Source organism: Balearica regulorum, chromosome 15 (assembly GCF_011004875.1).
Source record: "Balearica regulorum gibbericeps isolate bBalReg1 chromosome 15, bBalReg1.pri, whole genome shotgun sequence".
NCBI lineage: Eukaryota > Metazoa > Chordata > Aves > Gruiformes > Gruidae > Balearica > Balearica regulorum.
Genome location: NC_046198.1, coordinates 11709836 through 11727545, shown reverse-complemented (window position 1 = coordinate 11727545; position 17710 = coordinate 11709836). Strand labels below are relative to the sequence as shown.

Below are 17710 nucleotides of genomic sequence, written 5' to 3'. Positions count from 1 at the left end.
TCCCTCACCCACCACTGTTTGCCCTGTCCCGCATCCCACCCTTCACTGTCGGCAGATCCACAGTGTCCACAGGCATTCCCAGAAGAAACGGGGTAGAGGGACAAGCGGTGCAGGACAGCTCCCCCAGCCACAGCGAAGGCCAACCCCAAACTCCTTGCAAACTGGAGACCCTGGCTGGGAACACACCAGGCCAGCGGAGTTTCACCACCCCAGGGGAAGGGAAAGGACACGGGTAAGAGGCACCAAAAGGCAAACACCAGCATAGAGCACTATGGAGTGGCAGGAGAGGCTCCGCTTACCTGTGTGGGTTTCCCAAACCACTTCCACAGCTGCCGCGCGGGGAGGAAAGCAGCAATCTTGGGCCTGTTCTCCACCGACGGCAGTCGCTGGCGCTTGGCCAGCTCCTTGGTGGTGGGCAGGTGGATGCCCTCGCGCTTTTTGGGCCTGCTCTTGTTGCCGCTCTGCTGTGGTGCCGGCTGTTGCACCGGCTGCTGCGCCGGCTGTTTCTGGTTCTGGGGGTGGGAGGACGCACGGGATTTCCCTGCCTGCTTGGTTTGCTTGGGTGGGAGGGTTTGCTGCACTGAGGAACTTGGCTGGGCCTCAGCTACTTCGTCATCAGAGCTACAGGAGGAGTCTTCATCTGTAGTGGAGGAAGAAGAAGAGCTGGAGCTTGATGAAGAAGAGGTTGATGAGGCTGAGGAAGAGGAGGAAGAGGAGGAGGAAGAGGAGCTGCTGCTGGAAGAGGAAGAGGAGGAGGAGTTGGAGGAAGAGAGAGGGGTGGATGCTCTCGAGCTCGCCGAGCTGCTGTCCTGGGCTTCCCCTCGGTTCTTCTCAGCCTCCTCTTCTCCCTCTGACTCCGAGCTGCTGTCACTGCTGTTGCTCTCAGACTCCTCCATAGCTGCTGGAGCTGTTGCCTTTTCTTCCTGGTCCTTTGAAGCAGTGAGGCTCTCTGCTGAGCCATCAAACTTTCCTCCAAAGCTGGCAGGGGAAGGGTCTCCCTCAGCTGCTTTGGCTCGGGAAGTTTTCTGCTTGCCCTCTGCACCCACTGCAGGGGAATAGCCCAGCCCCAAGAGGCTCTTGCCGTCTCTGCGACTGACCAGGTTCGAGTCCTCCAGCATCCTCATTGCCTCCTTCATCTTCTTTGTCTTTGGAGACATCACACCCTCATGGTCCAGCTTGATCAGGATTTCATTGTCATGCTTTCTCTGAGCCTTGGCCATGGTGCCAAACTCCTGTGTCTCTTCTGTGGGCCGCCCTTTCTTGGTCTTGGCTTTCGACGCTGAAGCATCGCTGGAGCCAAAGGCCGCCAGCGGCCCCGGGAGGTCGCTGTAGGGCTCTGTGCTGAGGATGCTGCCAAACACAGCAGGCTGGTAAGTGGGTTGTGGGGGGCTATGCAGCTTAGCGGAGATCTTCATTTTGCTGGCTTTTGACCGCTTTTCCTCTGTGGGGGCAGGAGAGCCTCCAGTCGGCAGTGGTTGTGATTTTCGTGACCCCTTCATGGTTGGCTTGCCCAAGCAAGCTGGCTTCTCCGGGACTGAAGAGGTAACAGGTGAAGACTCAACCTGGTCCTTCTCTTCTGGTAAGGCAGCCTCTTCTGCAGAGGGGAAGAAACACAAAGGCATGATGGTATCCATCCAGATGGGCCCTATTACCTCAGACACAACCAGACATCAATGCTGACTGGTCTATGGCCAAGGGTGGCTTTTTCCCGACACCCCAAAGAGGCACAGGTCCTCCCTGCTCACTGAACAGCCTGACTAATCAGCCTGGCCTGTGACCATGAGCAGCTGATGGGCAATGCCCAGCAATGCTGCTTCAACTGCAGGGGAACCGGATCTGCTGCATCTTTGGCCATACTGATGGCTGCTGAGATGCTCAGCTGAAAAAGGAACCCCGCTCTGCAGCGCTGACTGACAGAAGGAGGCTCTCGCAGTGCAGGCCAGCTTCTGAGCCAGCCTCCTGCAAACTGTAGCCACGGCAGAACAGGGTGATGCATGGATGCTCTGCATTCAAGCAGTGTATCCACTCCCCTCCAAATCTTTCCCCAAGCAATAGCTCTAACTTGGGGAGAGTGGTGGGGAACTGTGCAACGACTCTCTCAACTCCAGGTCTGGCAGTGGTGACAACCTACCAGCTTTCACCTTGATGCTTGGCTTTCTCCCTCGCCCTTTGCCCTTCGACACGGGCTCCTCTGACCCCAGCGTAGCTCCCTCTTTTCCTTCTCCAGTGTCTTTGCTGGATTTACGGCTACGGCGCTTGGTGCTGGGCACCAAAAGGGCCGGGGAAGGCTCAGCACCTGGAACAGGTGAAAGAGATGGTCAAATGCAGTCAAATAACACATAAAACAGAGATGCAACACGGGGAACGTAACCCTACCAATTCTGCAATAGAAACTGGGCCTTCTTCCCTATGGGTTATATCCCACCTCAGCTCTGCATGTCCATAATTGATGGTGCAATCTTTGTGATTGAAAGTCTATGAACTCAGCCCAAAATCTCAGAGGCAGGTGGCCCGAAACTCCCTACATTTCACAGTGGGAAGTGTCATGCAAAAAACTGAACAGCAAGACTCACACTGGATCTTGTAGTCAGGTGGGAGAAGCCGAATATGAGACAGTGGGATACGTCCCGTGTCCCCGTCATCAAACTCTACTGTGATGAGATCACCATCTTCCTCCAGATCCAGGGCTCCTGTGGGTTGGGAGAGCAGAAGACGGGATTAGGGACAGACATAAGAGTACAAATCCCTTGTCAGGGAAGTGGGGACATGGGAGAAGACAGGGATCCTGCACCAGTTCCAAAGCATCCTGTCCCCACTTTTCCTAGGCTGTGCAGGGAGAGCACGGAAGGCTTGCTCTGCAATGGAAAGTCCCGGATAATACTACACCCGCCCACCCAGTGTAAAATTTCCCAGTCAACAGCACTGCTCCAGAACATTAACAACCATTCCAGTTTGAATCCCCACCTCTTTCCCCTATTTTCCTCTATTCTTGCAGAAATTCACTTCTCTGTTTTCACTGCAGTATTTTTTTTTTTGACCGGCATTTTGTAACTACTCAGCAATCACAAGCTGTTGCTTTTCACCTTCTCTCCAAGAGAAATAAGCTGTGTTCCCACCCTCCCTGGAGTTAATTCTGACTTTCTGAAGTGTGTTGAACTTCTCTGATATTTTAAGCTCCTAAATTCACAGATTGGTAGGGGTTGGATGGAACCTCTAGAGATCATCTAGTCCAACCCCCCTGCTAGAGCAGGAACGCCTAGAGCATGTTGCACAGGAATTACTCATACCTCTTCCTACGAGAGCACATCTCCTGGACCAACAGGATGTTACTAAACCAGCATCATGATGGAGTTGGGCATGACCCGGTGGAGAGGAACGGGCCAGGCTCTGACCTCCAGGACACTCACAGCAGAACTCAGGGCTTCCCCAGACAAGCCTGACATCCCTCAGGACACATAGGACTGAGACATCCATGGTTCACAGTGCAGAGCATCCAGGGCAGCCTTACCTCGGACAACTGTCCCTGGGTAGAGGCAGCGGTACTGCTGGCTCCAGTAGGCTGCAATCCTCGTGCCCTCGGGCAGGAATCGCACTGAAGGTGGTTTCACATCGATGATCTGCTCGGGGCAAGAGGAAGCCAATTACTGACACTCTTGGCACCAGCACAGACCATCCCACCACACTTGGCGTGTAGCGAAGCAGCTCTGGAGAAGACAAGGGACAGTTTCCCTGCTGGGAAATGGTCTCCTGTCTGCTCACAGGGCAGTGTGAAGGACCATCCCTGCTGGCATACAAGCCTACTGCCCACTGCCAGTGGGGGAGCTCAGCCATGGGGCAGTGACCCACACAAAGGGGAGCTCTGTCCAGACTGGCCACAGAGGCAGGACCAGGGCACCCCTGCAGCCCCAGCTGGGGAAAGGGGAAGCTTCCAGTTAGCCTCCTCCACCCCAAAATAGGGCTCAGGCACCAAGGACAGGCACCCTTTGGCCTCACATACCGCTTCCTGCAAGAGCTGCTCCAGGCAATAAATGTGGGGACGGTTTCCTCTCTCACCTTCCACCACCACACGGTATCTGAAACACAAAGGCCTGGTCAGACACGGCACATGGAAGACATCACCCTGATCAGCTAACACCTCGCTGAGCCCTACCACCAGTTTAGTTGAGAGCATTTAATGAGAGGCAATTGGATTCTCCTCAGTGCAGATAAACCGGAGTGGACTCTCCTCCCCTCCCTGCCAGACTCTGTCAGTCTCTCTCCAGTCAGCTCTTCACAACCCCCAAATCGATCCCTGCATCAGCTACATCCCTGCTCACTGGCAGAGCCCAGGTGGATACAGTAGCCTCCCTCAACTCACATGTCTGGTGAATGCACCGTCTTGACATGCCCAGCATAGAGCAGCTTGTCATCCATGGGGATGAGGACACGCAGACCGTCTTTCAGCTCATCCTTGTCAATTATGCAGGAGCGGGGAGCTGTGAGGTGTTGGAGCAAGATGGGGATTAGAGAGCACCATACGTGAAAATGCCACTGCAAGGGGAGAAGGAAACCTCATACTCCCAGCATCACCCTCCCCCAGGAAAAGGCCAGTGAGCCCTTTGCAGAAAGGGCCCTCTCTCTCTGGCTAGCTCCTGGCAGAGGAAAATTTTTCCCTCTTGGCAATAATAAAAAGTTCCCTCTCTTGGTAATAATAATATACCAGTAAATGAAAACAGGGCAGCTCAGAGACTGGGCTTCATCTAGATGTCGCAGTAGGCCACTCTGATAAGGCTTGTTTTTGGCAAGCCAAATTGACTGGAAAAGCGGTACCTCCACCTCAAGGACTCGTAGCTTTAGATGAGGAACACGTGAAAGCTGTATAGTGCTCCTCCAAGCAGCCGTGGGAAACTTGCCCAGTTCCTCTAACTTTACCATTAGCCCCCCGACCCCTCCTGTGCTCACCTGGTGTGGGCGGTCGCTCGACCAGCATGCTCAGTGGGATGTTCTCATCCTCTGAGAAGCTGCTGTCTTGGTTGGGTTCAAAATCCTCCTCTGCTGCCATGCTCTCCATGAGTTTGCTGACAGCTCCTCCTTTCCCTCGGTTCTGCAGGAGAGCAAGCAGCGTATCAGCAGGATGACAACAGGCAACAGTTTGATCCCATCTCAACTTCCTCCAGCAACAAATAACCTGAGAATATTGGGACAAACTTGTCTCCATCCTCAGCAACATTAATCACACAGAGAGTTAAGTGGGTGTACGCAAACTTGCTTTTTGGTTGAACAAAGATCTTTGTTTTTCTGGGTTTATTCCCAAGCATCACTGACAGCTGACCAAAAGCTACTTAATACATCCTAGCCACATCTTACTCCTGGAGGTTAGGAGAGATGCTGTGGAGCAGACAGCTGTAGCTCTGCTCTGCCTTCACCATCTCTCTGCACAGTTTCCTGAGACCCTGTCTTCACTAAACAGGCAGCAGGCACTGCTCTGCTTTCTTCTGAAAGCCCCACGATCCATTTCCTCCTGTTACACAGAGACCATAAGCATTACACTCAGAAATCACGTGAGAAGACACGGTAATGTGTATTATGAGAGAAGACAGGCTACAGCAATGGAGCAGAAACCAGTGGTGACCTGGCTCGCCCAGTGCTGAGCAGGACAACTCCATCACCATCTCCATGGTCCTTGCTATCCATGAAAGCTCTCCTCCACCTCGTGGCCACCTTAAAGAAAGTTCTGACTGCTCACTAATTTGAAGGATGAAGTCAAACACCAGATGGTAGCAGCAGCAAAAACCTGCATGTCTGTTTTCCCTGCCTCACATTGCAACAGCCCAGAAAAAGAGCAGGGCTCTGCCAGCAACCCTCCAGTTCACCCAGACTAGAACCAGCCTCTCACCTCTTTTTTCACCTCCTTGGCTTTCACTTTGGCTTTGCTCTTCTTGGTGGAGCCCAGGGCACTGGCCAGGCTGACACGAACATCAGATGGGGAGCTAGGGATGCCAGGAGGAGACATGGACGAGGAGGAGGAGCAGCAGGGTGTTTCTTTACCCTTCTTCCTCTGCTAAAAATAAAAACATTAACATCAGTAAAGAGAGTATTGGTAAAGATCTGGGCCCAGGGTAAAGATGGAGCAAAGCAGGCTGAGCACAGGTAGGATGACATTCAACCAGCAGTTAGTTCACTGACCACACTACATCCTACATCTCCCAGCTCTGCTTTCAGACTTCACACATTTTGGGAAGAGCTTTTCATTACCCTGGAGAGCAATTCCTGCCCATCAAACCTTCCCCCAAAGAGCTCCAAGAAGATCCCAGCTGGCCTCATGTCACAAGTAACTTGTCTAACTCTCCCCATAATCAGTGCTCCTCCATAACGCTGCCATGAACTGAATTGGAGACGGAGGGAGTCGAGCTTTCAGCCAAGACAAGGAGGCAGCAACCCAGAGATCACTGTCCACACCAGCCAGGGACAGCCCTCAGAAGGCACCATATAAAAGGTGAACACCCTTAAAGGGCAGCATGGGGGGGGCACAGCTCAGCAAGCGGGTATGGTCGTGCAGAGAGTGGGAGAGAGATTTCTGAAATGTTTTAATGGATGATGTCCACTCTGGCCAATCCAAGCAGGATGGATTTGAGACATGGAGGGTGACACAAATAACCTGCCCTGTTCAAACACAACAGGCTTTTACTCCCTGTGAGTCAGATCCAAACCTGACAGCTCCTCAGGGTGTATGTGGGGCTGGCAGGGGTAACAAGGAACAGCCAAACAGCACTGGGGCAGCCAGTGAGACAGGACTCAACTCTCCCCTGCCCTAGCAGAGTTAATTGCCCTCCCCTCACCTCCCAAGGGTCCCACACCAATTCTTGCCAGCACATTCCTCACCTTGCTTAGGTCCTTCCTCTCCTTCCCCTTGCTGCCCTCCTTTTTGGGGCTCATGGGTGCCCCCTTGCCACAGCGCGCAGGCTTGGAGACAGGAGTAGAGCTGGCAGGCACTGCGGGGGTCAGCATGGCTGAGGACGTGGTGGCGTCATGGAGGAAGATCCGCTCACTCCGGCGCCGGTTCCACAGGTCATCATCACTGGCCTCCAGCCCAAATTCAAAGCTCAAGTCCTTGGGGGACTTGAATTTCTTCAGCTTGCGGCCTTTCTCAGACCCAAGCTTGGCCTTGTCAGCGCTCCCAGATCCGGAGTCAAGGCTGCTGGGGGCCTGGCTTTGCGGGATGCTGCTTGCCTCCAGCGGCCCCTTCTTTCCCCGCAGCAGCCCTGAGGGCGACTTCTTCCTGATCTTGATCTCACTCTCTGAGTCGGTGTATTCAAACTCTGTCCCTAGGTGCAAAGGATTTAACCATCAGTCAAAGCCCAGGCTGAGCCAAGAGAGGCAACGTCCTGCTGGAAGCTTTTGGGCTCCATGGGAGATGCCGTGCCTGTTCAACAGAGCCTTGCTTGTTACCCTTCCCAATCCCCACATCCCTCACATTTGCATTTCTGCCCCATAAAACACTGACTTCCCTGAAAATAAGTCTCCCCTGCCCCAAACCAGAGCCCACCCATTCAGGCAGTGTGGTTCAGTGTGTACCCTGCCTCCATTTTCTCCCTTCTCCCACAACCAAAACCCTGTAGGGAAGCTCTGAAGAAATAAGAAACTCTAACATTTGCTCCTCCACAAAAAGGAGTTGCTTGGCTGAAGTAAAGCACAAACCCCACAAGCTAAGCCTTCCTCCCCTCCCGGTGGGAGTCCTCTCCGATCTCACCTTCGTTTTAGGAGAACGATCTCTTTAACGAATTGAATAAACCCAGTTTTCAAGTTTATTTTTTCCCATTGGCCATCAGACACCACAGATCTTTTTATTGGCTCAGGTAATCGCCTTTAAAGTCAAGAGAGGTAAATGATCTTTTGTCTGTGGCAAATGGAAATCCCCTCACATTGGCCTCCGCTCGGCATCATGGGCACAGCAGTACCCAGAGGCCTGAAATGTTGTAGTAATGCCAAGATGTTCACCACCTTCAGTGCATTTCTCTCTCCAGAACCTGATGAAGGAGAGCAAGATCATACATTTCCAGGGACAGAAAGGAAACTGAGGCAGCATCTACACACACAGCAACATGGGCAGGAGGTAGGCAAAACACTGTGGCTGCACAGGCACTGTGCCATCAGAGGGATACAAAGAGCCAGGAAGAAACTTGCCAAGGTCATGCGGTAAGTCTATGTTGGAACAAGAGACTGAGCCCAGAATTTCTAAATCCATTAGTTTCCCAGGGCACTGGACCTCATAGGATGGCACGGCACCTCTGAAGATGTGTAGAAACATCAGCAGAATCTGGTTCTCCCCCTCCAAAAAAAACCATCAGCCAAAGATCTCTCTTGTATCCTCCTCCAACCGGCTGTGGATCTGCCCTCTCTGCACACACATCTGCATGACTCTTGCCTTCAGACCAAGGTCTGAAACCAGGTTTCTGCTTGGCAGAATCTCTTCTCAAGTGCAAACAGTGAACAGTCCCTGCTGTGATAACCACTGCTTGCAAAAGACCCTTGAGAAAGGACATACAGGACTGAACAACATTCACATGGGTAAATGAAAACATACGAGGCACAAGCACGGAGAACATCTTCTCTCAGTCCTTCTCTCTCAACTATGCTCACTTTCCTGAGTAAATTCAGTCTGCAGGAACCTGCTCGCATCTTCTACCCAAACCTCTTCCCCTGAGACAGCAGCAGCATGAGCAGGAAAAGAGCAAGCCTGTCAAAGTCAAAGCCAGCAAGGCTCAAAATGAAAAACCCACTGGAAATCACAACACCCCTTCTCCTCTCTTACTGCCACATGAGACAATTTCTAGATGCTTCCAGTTTCAAGGAGGGCAGGTTACAAGACAATAAATTCTTAACAGAGGCTGTTGGAACAAGTTGGCAAAAGCCTAATACAGCTTAGAAACAGTGCTAAAACAAGCCGGGCTCCCAAGGAAGACATCATTTTCCATTCTGAAGCATGCTATAAATTCCATTACCACTTAATAAATATTAATAGAGAATTTATAAACGGAGCTCACATAGATCTGTCTGACCAGGAAGAATGTCACCAGCAGGCACTTGTGCAGCAGGGCACAGGGAGGGGAAGAAATGAAACTGCCAATAATGTGCAACACACTGAAACTGAGAGACGGGTACAGAAACGCAGGGTCTGGCACTGCAAACGTGTGAGCAGAGGAAGGAATGCTTGTTTCAAGTCTCGCTGGCCAGTTTCTATGAGGAAGCTGATGGGATGGGCTCATTGAAGGGTTTTTTCTACTGCTCAGGTATCTCTGCTTCTCCTGGGTATCTAAGATCAGCTGCATGTAGCACATGCTTCCTTCCCTGAAATGTAAAAGCACTTCACTGCCTTCAGCACTCTGTCCAAGGGGACACAGTATCCCGTCACTTGCCTTTGCAGCGTGACTTGTTCAGGGTTCACCAGGGAGGAAAAGAGGAAACTTTGAGGAAGCCACACGCAACTGCACCTAGGGAAGCCATGGCTGCAGCTGCTAAACCTCCCATACCCGTGACTGGTTCTTGTTTTCTTGCCATGCAATTGACCCCGCCTTCAGCATCAGCACCAAGCAGTCAAACGCAAACAAAAGGCAAGACAGTGTCTGGGTGACAACCTGCTCTCTTGCAGCACAGTAGGACCTCCTGAACCTTCTACCTTGTCCCTCATGGCACCAACCCTAACCACACAACTCACCCATCAGGCTCTGCCGCTCCTCCTTCTTTTTCGCCTTCTGCTTGGCCTCCAGCTGGATGATGGAAAGTGGAGGGGGAACGATGGGGCTGGGCATCGCGCTGGCGGCAAACCTTGCTAGAAGGCCCAAGCCACTCTCGTCGAGGGCAGGCGATGAAAGCCTGTCAGTGCCATCCATCCCATAGTCCTCTGGTTCCTCCTCTTCTTCTTCGTCCTCCTCTTCCTCTTCCTCTGAGCTAGAATCTAGCACGCAGAGAAGAGGGAGCCCATTACAAATCTCATGGAGTTGTGCATCAGCCACACTTCCACCCCAAACCGATAAACTCTCCGGCTGCTCAGTGCTCATGTAAGCAGCACTGAGCCACCCATGAGCTGAGCCAGAAGATGTTGGCCATGGACACATACATCTTTGCAGCCACATAGCCACTATCACCCTGCCTACCACCACCCCTGAAGGACACAGCAATACAGGGTATGGCAAAGAGGGAGGGAAGAGCAGGGTGTTGGCAGAGATTTGAAAAGGACGCCATGCACCCTTTCCCTGCAGCTTTCAGGAGGAATTAAAAGCTTAATTCCTTTGAAAATCCCAACCTCAGAGCTGTGGGATTCCCCTCCCGCCCACCACCTCTCCCTCCATAATGAAATCCATTAGTGTAATCAGAATCAGAGATCAGCATGGGAGGGGAATACCAGAGAGCAGCCTGTGCCATGGTGGGAGGCAAGGAGGACACAGAGAGGAGAAGGGGCAGGAGGCAAAAATGCAAAGGGAGGGAGGGAAATAATAATTTGAAAGCAATGGATTTGGAATGCATAAGGGGGGAAAGCGTAGGTAGTGTTGGAGACAAGGAGGAGTGTTTAAACACTCTGCCTCAAAACTCTCCATGCCCTTCATTTCCCTCTCTACAGCTCAGCCTAGGAAAGCCCAGCTCAGCACAGGCAGGAAGAGCTGCCCACAGCCCAAAATCTAATTTTGGCAAAGAAATCAGCCTTGCTGCCTGCCTCGGCTGACACCCGCAGAGAGCAGTGGGCTGGGATTTTCCTTTACGGTGTGCACACAGCAGGTATTTTGGGGGTAGATGCTCTGAGAGTGGCACCTCTCCCTTCCTACAGCACTTCCCAAGAGTCTGTCATCAGCTCAAAGGCAATTAATTTTAACAGCATCTCATCCAGTTAGTGCTGGTGAGCGAGAATCACTACACAAATGCACATACACCACACACATACATATACACACACATATAGGAGCACATATATATATATATTTAACTGCAAAAAGTGGGTCTGGAAAAGATATTTCATTTCTCTTGAAATTGAGGGCTTAAGTAGGATCATCAAGGTTGTTGAAGAATTTCCACCGCTAGCAGGAGCCCTGCTCTCCCTGCCTGAGCCCACTCGCCAGCTCCCCACCAGCCGCTATCCCTGCGTCTGAAAGCCAGCCAAATGAGAAACCAGATCCCTTCAAAATGAGCTGGAATGAACATGAAAATCCTTTTCTTTTCACGTATGCCCTCCGGGATAGATAAAAACGTCCTCAACACTTGGTTGTTAAAAAAAAATACAATAACATAAGTGTTATTTTTCCACTTTGGATTATTTTTCCATGACATTAGAAATAACCAGAATATCAAAAACCAGTGTTCTCATCCTTGCATTTTACCAACTGAAGTAATGGCCAGCTATTCTTTTATTATTATTATTTTCAACAAGGAGAGCTTTTCTCCATAGCATACATCAGACAGTCACAGAATACTAATTTTTCACTGCATAAAAATCCCTTCGCCCTTTCAGTTGCTCAGACTTGTTCCTTGTGATATAAAAATGCTACTAAACCTACAGTCCTGCAATAAATACCAAGAAATCCACAGCCCTGCTCACTCCTTGCACAAAAACCACATGAAAAAAAAAAAATCCGCAGCAAATTAGGATCAGATTCCTTCCCCTACCAGAAAAGGGGGCACAACTGCTGTTTTCTACCACATTTTGCCAAAAGAAAAACAAATCCAGATGAACTTGGCTGAGATGCAGAAACCACCTGCCTGAAAAGAAGCAAAACCGTGCCTGAGTTCAACACACCATGGGGTATTGAGACCCCCCTCCACGCATCCCATTTGGCTCCAAAATTCAGTAATTCTCAGCAAAACCAGAAAAATTTGAAAAAAATCAACCTGTACAGCCCCTCATGCCAGACCTAGCTGGCTGAGCAGAGAGTTGCTCACTGAGCAGCTGAGGAGGAAAACAGGCCAAAAGAGGGGAAAGTTTGCAGGAAAATCCCTCCACGACCTGTCCCACGCGAATCCCCCACAGCACTCTTGGCTTAGCTGCACCGACTGCCCAGGGGCTGTGCCAAGCACGGGCAGCACCCCTCCTTCGGCACTTAGAGACCCTGCACGTGCGAGGGCACACAGGTATCCAGCAGCTACGGTATTTCAAATGCACCAAGGTAAAACAGATTTAAAAGCCAGGATGAAAGTGGCTATTACTCACGCTATAGAAAACGTACGATACAATAATGTACCTGGCAGTTATTCTAACCTCTTTCAACTATACAGTGTCACACTATGGAAAGACAACTGAAGATAAGCCTCTTGTCAGCATTTTTACCAAAACACTTATCTTTTTATCTGCATGAGATTCAATTTTCAGCCTGAAAATAAACACATTTTAATACATTCACAGCACAGATCTATCCTCCTCCACCTCTCACGGCGAGGGCAGATCTTGCTAACTCCACTCTACATGCGCAGCACAATCCCAGCTCCTCATTTTCCAAGGGACAAAAACTAACAAATGAAACAAAAAGAACACATTTGGGACTCTGCGCCAAACCCACACGCTTCTAAACTAAGACCCCAAATTTATGGTCATGGTGGCAAATAAGCTGCTGGTGCTCTACGGCCATCTGCACAGCTTCTTCGGGAGACTGTATTTAATCTGAAGCAGGAGTTTTACTCCTACTGTACCCAAATTATGTGTGGGCTTAAAACGAAGTATGCACAGATGCCTTAACACAATTGAAGCCTCAATTTTTTCTCCTGAAAAGGTGATTTTTAGTTAACAATGGGGAAAAAGATATTTTAAAAAATCATTTTTTCCTTCAACAGTAGTTCTGTTAACACTAAGTAAGGGTAAAGGAAAAATATTCAAAGTTAAAAATATCTTTTCTATTTGACATTTTTAAGAGCATGTATATGTGTGTATATACCCACACACGCAACCACACATGTACATACAACTCTACTGCCAAAACAAACAATAAATTCATATTTAAATGCTACTGATGCCAGATAGAACAGCCAAAAGATTTTTTTTCTAAAATTTGTACCTGCGTTAAATTAAAAACCAAACCCAATTAAAACCACTAAACTTTCTCATTGCTTTTAACAGCTAAGCTGCCGTGGTATTTCGCTGTAGGAGAGCAGTAAATGAAGATTTGTTAATGATGAACAGAAATTTGTTAAGCAATTAGGTTTTTAAAGACTGATGTAACAAGATGGATTGAGGGGGATGTGGAAAGGAAAGGCTTGGGAAGGGGGGAGTAAAAACACACACTTAAAAGAGTCATTTCACATTGTAAAAAAAATAGCATGATTTTCTCATAACACCAAGCAGGCCTACAGCATACAAAGCAGGCTAAGTACAGGCAGACTTTAGACAGCTACTGGGTCATTGACATCTGATTTGTGTGATCTGTCCAAATTCTGGAGGTTACTTATTTTTGAATGTCCAATTTAAGATTGTACCTTTTTTTTTTTTTTTTTTTGTGAAACAAGCCAGTTCTCATCATTGGAAGATTTCCCCCCGCCCCCATATGTGCTGTGCTGCTGACTCCAGAAGTACTTTAAAATTAAAAATATTACCACTATCACATGGGAATGACTGTTTAGGGAACAGGTTAACCCTGTTTGGTTAACTGTTAACTGTTACTGTTTTGGTTTTTTCATTGAGATAAAATCATCCTCCAAGTCAGGGAATGGACAGCGGGGAAGAAGGTAGTTATTTCTTAGTACTAATTTCTTAGTAACTTTTCAAGGAAAACAGAGTATTGAGGAGGAGGAAGTACTGGTCTTCAGCCTCAGAAAGCTCATGGTATTACCTATCTGATGGTTTTCAAAGGTCCCCTGTGGCTTTGGCCCACATTAGCGGTTTCCTCTCCAAGGTCACTGGATGAAAACCCGCAAGTTTTGCCCGTTATCAGAATGTCAACGTGGTGCTCGGTGTGCAAGAAAGCACGTGTCCCTATCTCTTCTATCTCAAACCAGATGATAACAGGTCTTCCTGCAGCTACTCCTACCTCTGACGTAGATACAGGCAGGGCCACGGCCAGCCAATTACCCTGAAGGTACAACAGTCTGCATCATGGGCCAGAAACCTTTAAGGACAGTGGCAGAGCCTTTGCAGGCAGGGCCGTGGCTTCTCATCTCGGACCCATCTGCAAATCCTTCCCTTCGCTGGGTTAAGGGGTTCTCCAAAAGAAGGTCTGTAAACAGTAAAGCATTTCTGGAGTCCTCAAACACATACACACAAGCCAATCTTCCATGCAAGATTCTTCATGGACAGAGGAAAGTCAAAAGTGGACAGCAATCATCTTCAAAATTCAAATAACCAAGAGAATGCAAAGAGCTACGTGTCATTATTCATGGAGGTAACATCGAAACATCTGAGGCTGACAGATGACATAAAGAAAAGTTATTTTGCCTACCTACATAACAATGGTCAAGGTTCGGGTTCATGGCTAGTGACCCTCGCTGAGAAGTGTCTGCCCTACAACCAGCCAACCACTTTGCTTCTTTAGTGCAGCGTGAGAGCAAATGCAAGAGACCGACACAGACATTCAAAGCATCATGGATAGGGGCAGGGGTGAAAGGGTTGGTCAAGCAGCTGCAAGGAGAAAGCGAGCACTTCTAGAAAAGCTGAGGTTATTAATCGGTTTAGTATCAGGGAAAGCCATTAGAAACCCTATTACCCAAATATCCCTTCAAGTAATGCTTCTGAGAAAGAACAACCAAAAAAAAATCATTTGCAGAAAAAACCAAAACTGTAATCAATAATCCCTCCCCACCTCCCCCTCCATGCCCACCTCCCACCCCAGGAGGTTTTGCATCTTTGGTTTCCCCACCATTAAATGACACCCCAGAGGGATTTACAATGCATTTCCCCATTTGTTCCAGATTGCCCAACCTCCTCCCATATCCCCTCCCCACCCCAGACTTCATCCCATAAAACTGGGATTTTAGTTGTTAGGTTTTTTAAAAGCAGACAGGTTACTTGAAAAATAGACAAAGCCAATTAGGGACAAGTTACCTATCTGCTTACCTGGAGCAAAACCAAAAAGCAAACCCAAAAAACCCTCAAGAACTTGGCACCTAAAAGGGACTGATATCCTCAAAATTTCCAATAGCAGCAAAATAAACAAAGAAAAGATGCAGGAAGGAACAGGGAAGGGAAGAATGGAAGTTAACACAGACTCTTCATGGAAATGTGGCAATCTCACACTTACATAAAATCCACGATCCCCAGAACTTTTTGAATTCTCTAAAGAATTTTTTTTTTTTTGAAACATGTATTTCTCTTTTGGATTTTCTTTGAAATGCATTGGTGGGTCCAGCCCAGAGCCACATCAAACCAAATCAGCATTCTGTATCTTTCTGCTGTGTATGATTTTTTTTTTTTAGCTTAAATTATCTTTCTTTGGAGGTTGGGTTTGGAGAGAAGAAAAAACAAACAGGTACATGGAGAGATTAACATCAAAAAAATAAGAAAAACAAAACAAAAGCAAAACTATCCAGCCCCATTTTCAATTAACAGCCGTCTGAGCAGTGTGAAATACTAAAAAGCTTTTGCTGCGCTGCATCCAGATCTGCCATGTAAGGTAGATGATAACAACTGGGGATGCTCTTGCTTAGCATTCAGCCCAGATGAGCTACTTTCTTTTGGGAGCCAAGGGCTCATTAAAATGACCTTTCTCCATGATTATTATTTAATGAGTGTGCTCTAAAACAGAAACCCCTTGTGTCTCTGGAGAAAAAGTCTCAAGTAATCTCTTTTCCCACTGAAGTACTAATGACAGGCTGACAAAAAAAAAAAAGCTGCAAGAAAAAAATTGGGGTGAGGGTGAGGAAGGGAAACTGCAGAGTCAAATTTAATGCAGTAATTGCCACATCCTTGAACACCATGGGTTACATCTGGGCATCTGAAAAAATCTTACCACACAAAAAGAGACACAAAAACTCACTGTATACAATTTAAAAAGTGAAAAAGAAAAATTTCTGGCAGTTAAATAATGGGGACCTTACACCCAGCACCCTCCTGCAGCACCAACGAGGACCAAGTGCCTCCACGTTTATCCGCCTGCCTCAAGAGAGTCTATCAACAGAGGAAACAAGCTGAAAAAAAACCTCAACAAAACAACACTGGGCGAACAAAATAAAAATGAAATCAAAGGTGTTGGGAGGGAAAAGCCTAGGCTTTATCTGGACAAAGGCAGAGGGATATTTGAATAATAGAGAGTACCCCAGACTAGGTTAATTCCAGTTCTACTCATGGGGAGTGGGAGCAGGAGGGGGATGCAGAGCAGGATGAAGTGAAGCGGCAACCTAATCGCCTGATAAGAGACACAGCAAGAGAGACAAGGTACACAGGTTTAGTTAAAAATGAACTCGATATGTTTAATAAAGCTTGGTATACCAAATCGCAGTACAAACATCAAGTCACACGGCCACACAACAGTATCCCGGTATTAAAAAAAAAGGAAAAAGTAAAAGATAAAAGAAAAAAAAAGGAAAGTAATTTAAAAAGACCAAAAAAAACCTCCTTCCAAACCTCTACAAGGCCCATGCCAAAATAAAATAATAAGAAATAAAATAATAGTAAAAGTAGTAATAATAATATAATGGTGGTGGTGGCAGCAAGGAAGAAAGTGAGGGAAAAACTGAAGGGAGAAAGGGAACAGGAAAGCAGGGAGAGGTGGACACTAAAACCCAGTTGATATAAAAGCTCTAAAAGAGCCAGCCAGTAATAATATCACAATGATACAGGTACAAAAAGGATAAAAAATAAATGTTGGGCTGATAAAGCAGGCTACGCTGCCAAGAACAAAGATGGCCACCCTGGCTCCGACCATCAAAATGGCTGACCCCAGCCGGCCAGGCCCCTTGCTTGCTCTAGGCCCCCCGCCCCGCCCGCTCCCACACAGACATGGCGGAGGGGTGCATTTGGGGTTGCGTTTGCTATAAGCTAGTAACCTTGATCGAACGAGTCCTCCGAGGAGTCGCTGAAGGAAGATCCTGCCTCGGCCTCCCGCAGCAGCAGGCAGAAGGGCTGCTTTCGGCCCGCCGCTGCCTTCGGCTTCAGCGGCCGCCCGGCCACTGTGCTGCGGGGGGCCACCTTGGGGCCACCGGCTGCCCGGCCGCCCTTCCTGGCTGCTGTGCTGTAGAGACCGGGCGGCCGCGGCTTGGGGGCAGACGGGGGCTGCGCCGGCCACTCGTCCCTCAGGGATCCCTCCTCCTCCTCCTCCGAGTCCGTATCTGTGGTCAAAGCGGGTGGGAAGAGCGTTACATCAAAGAATGGAGGTTTGGGGTTTTTTGGGTGGGTTTTTTTGGGAGGTGCTTTGGTGACTTTCTTTGTGAAAAGGCTGTAAACCAGGAGGGTAAAATAGCTGCAGGAGGGGCCGTGTGCTGCCATGTCCCCCACCGCCAGATCCTTCTATCACCGCAAGTCTCAGGCTTAAGAAGTGGGAGCCAAATAAACACAGAAATAGGTATTTCCTTCTTTTGGTCAGAAATAGACACTCTCCTCCTAGGCCACAAGGCTCCTGTCCTTCCTTAAGACAAGATCCAAGGAGTGGTTTTAGCTCAGGAGCAGAAAACTGAGGCAGACGTTTCCACCGTGAAGATGTCCACCAAAGGCACAGCAATGCCAACACCTGGACCATCAACCTGAATTAGTCTTAACCACGGTTATGTTCAACACTCGGACCTAAATCTCCTTTTCTACACAAACCAGCTATCCCAGAGGGTTTTC

At 48.8% G+C, this 17710-nt stretch overlaps 1 protein-coding gene across 7 annotated transcripts in view; it reads right to left on the bottom strand.

Moving 5' to 3' along the window:
• The window catches only part of TNRC18 (trinucleotide repeat containing 18), a 57327-nt gene that overhangs the window by 2392 nt on the left and 37225 nt on the right, over nt 1-17710 (bottom strand). For 5 of the 7 annotated variants that reach the window (XM_075767958.1, XM_075767961.1, XM_075767963.1 and 2 more), the window contains 11 exons: nt 16933-17214; nt 9695-9934; nt 6862-7304; nt 5876-6040; nt 4942-5083; nt 4358-4475; nt 3998-4073; nt 3509-3617; nt 2574-2690; nt 2132-2296; nt 300-1594 (listed from right to left, as the gene is read on the bottom strand). In XM_075767958.1, coding sequence (XP_075624073.1) covers nt 300-1594; nt 2132-2296; nt 2574-2690; nt 3509-3617; nt 3998-4073; nt 4358-4475; nt 4942-5083; nt 5876-6040; nt 6862-7304; nt 9695-9934; nt 16933-17214 — 3152 coding nt within the window. The remainder of the gene's footprint in view (nt 1-299; nt 1595-2131; nt 2297-2573; nt 2691-3508; nt 3618-3997; nt 4074-4357; nt 4476-4941; nt 5084-5875; nt 6041-6861; nt 7305-9694; nt 9935-16932; nt 17215-17710) is intronic. The other 2 variants (XM_075767960.1, XM_075767962.1) reach the window with 1 other exon arrangement.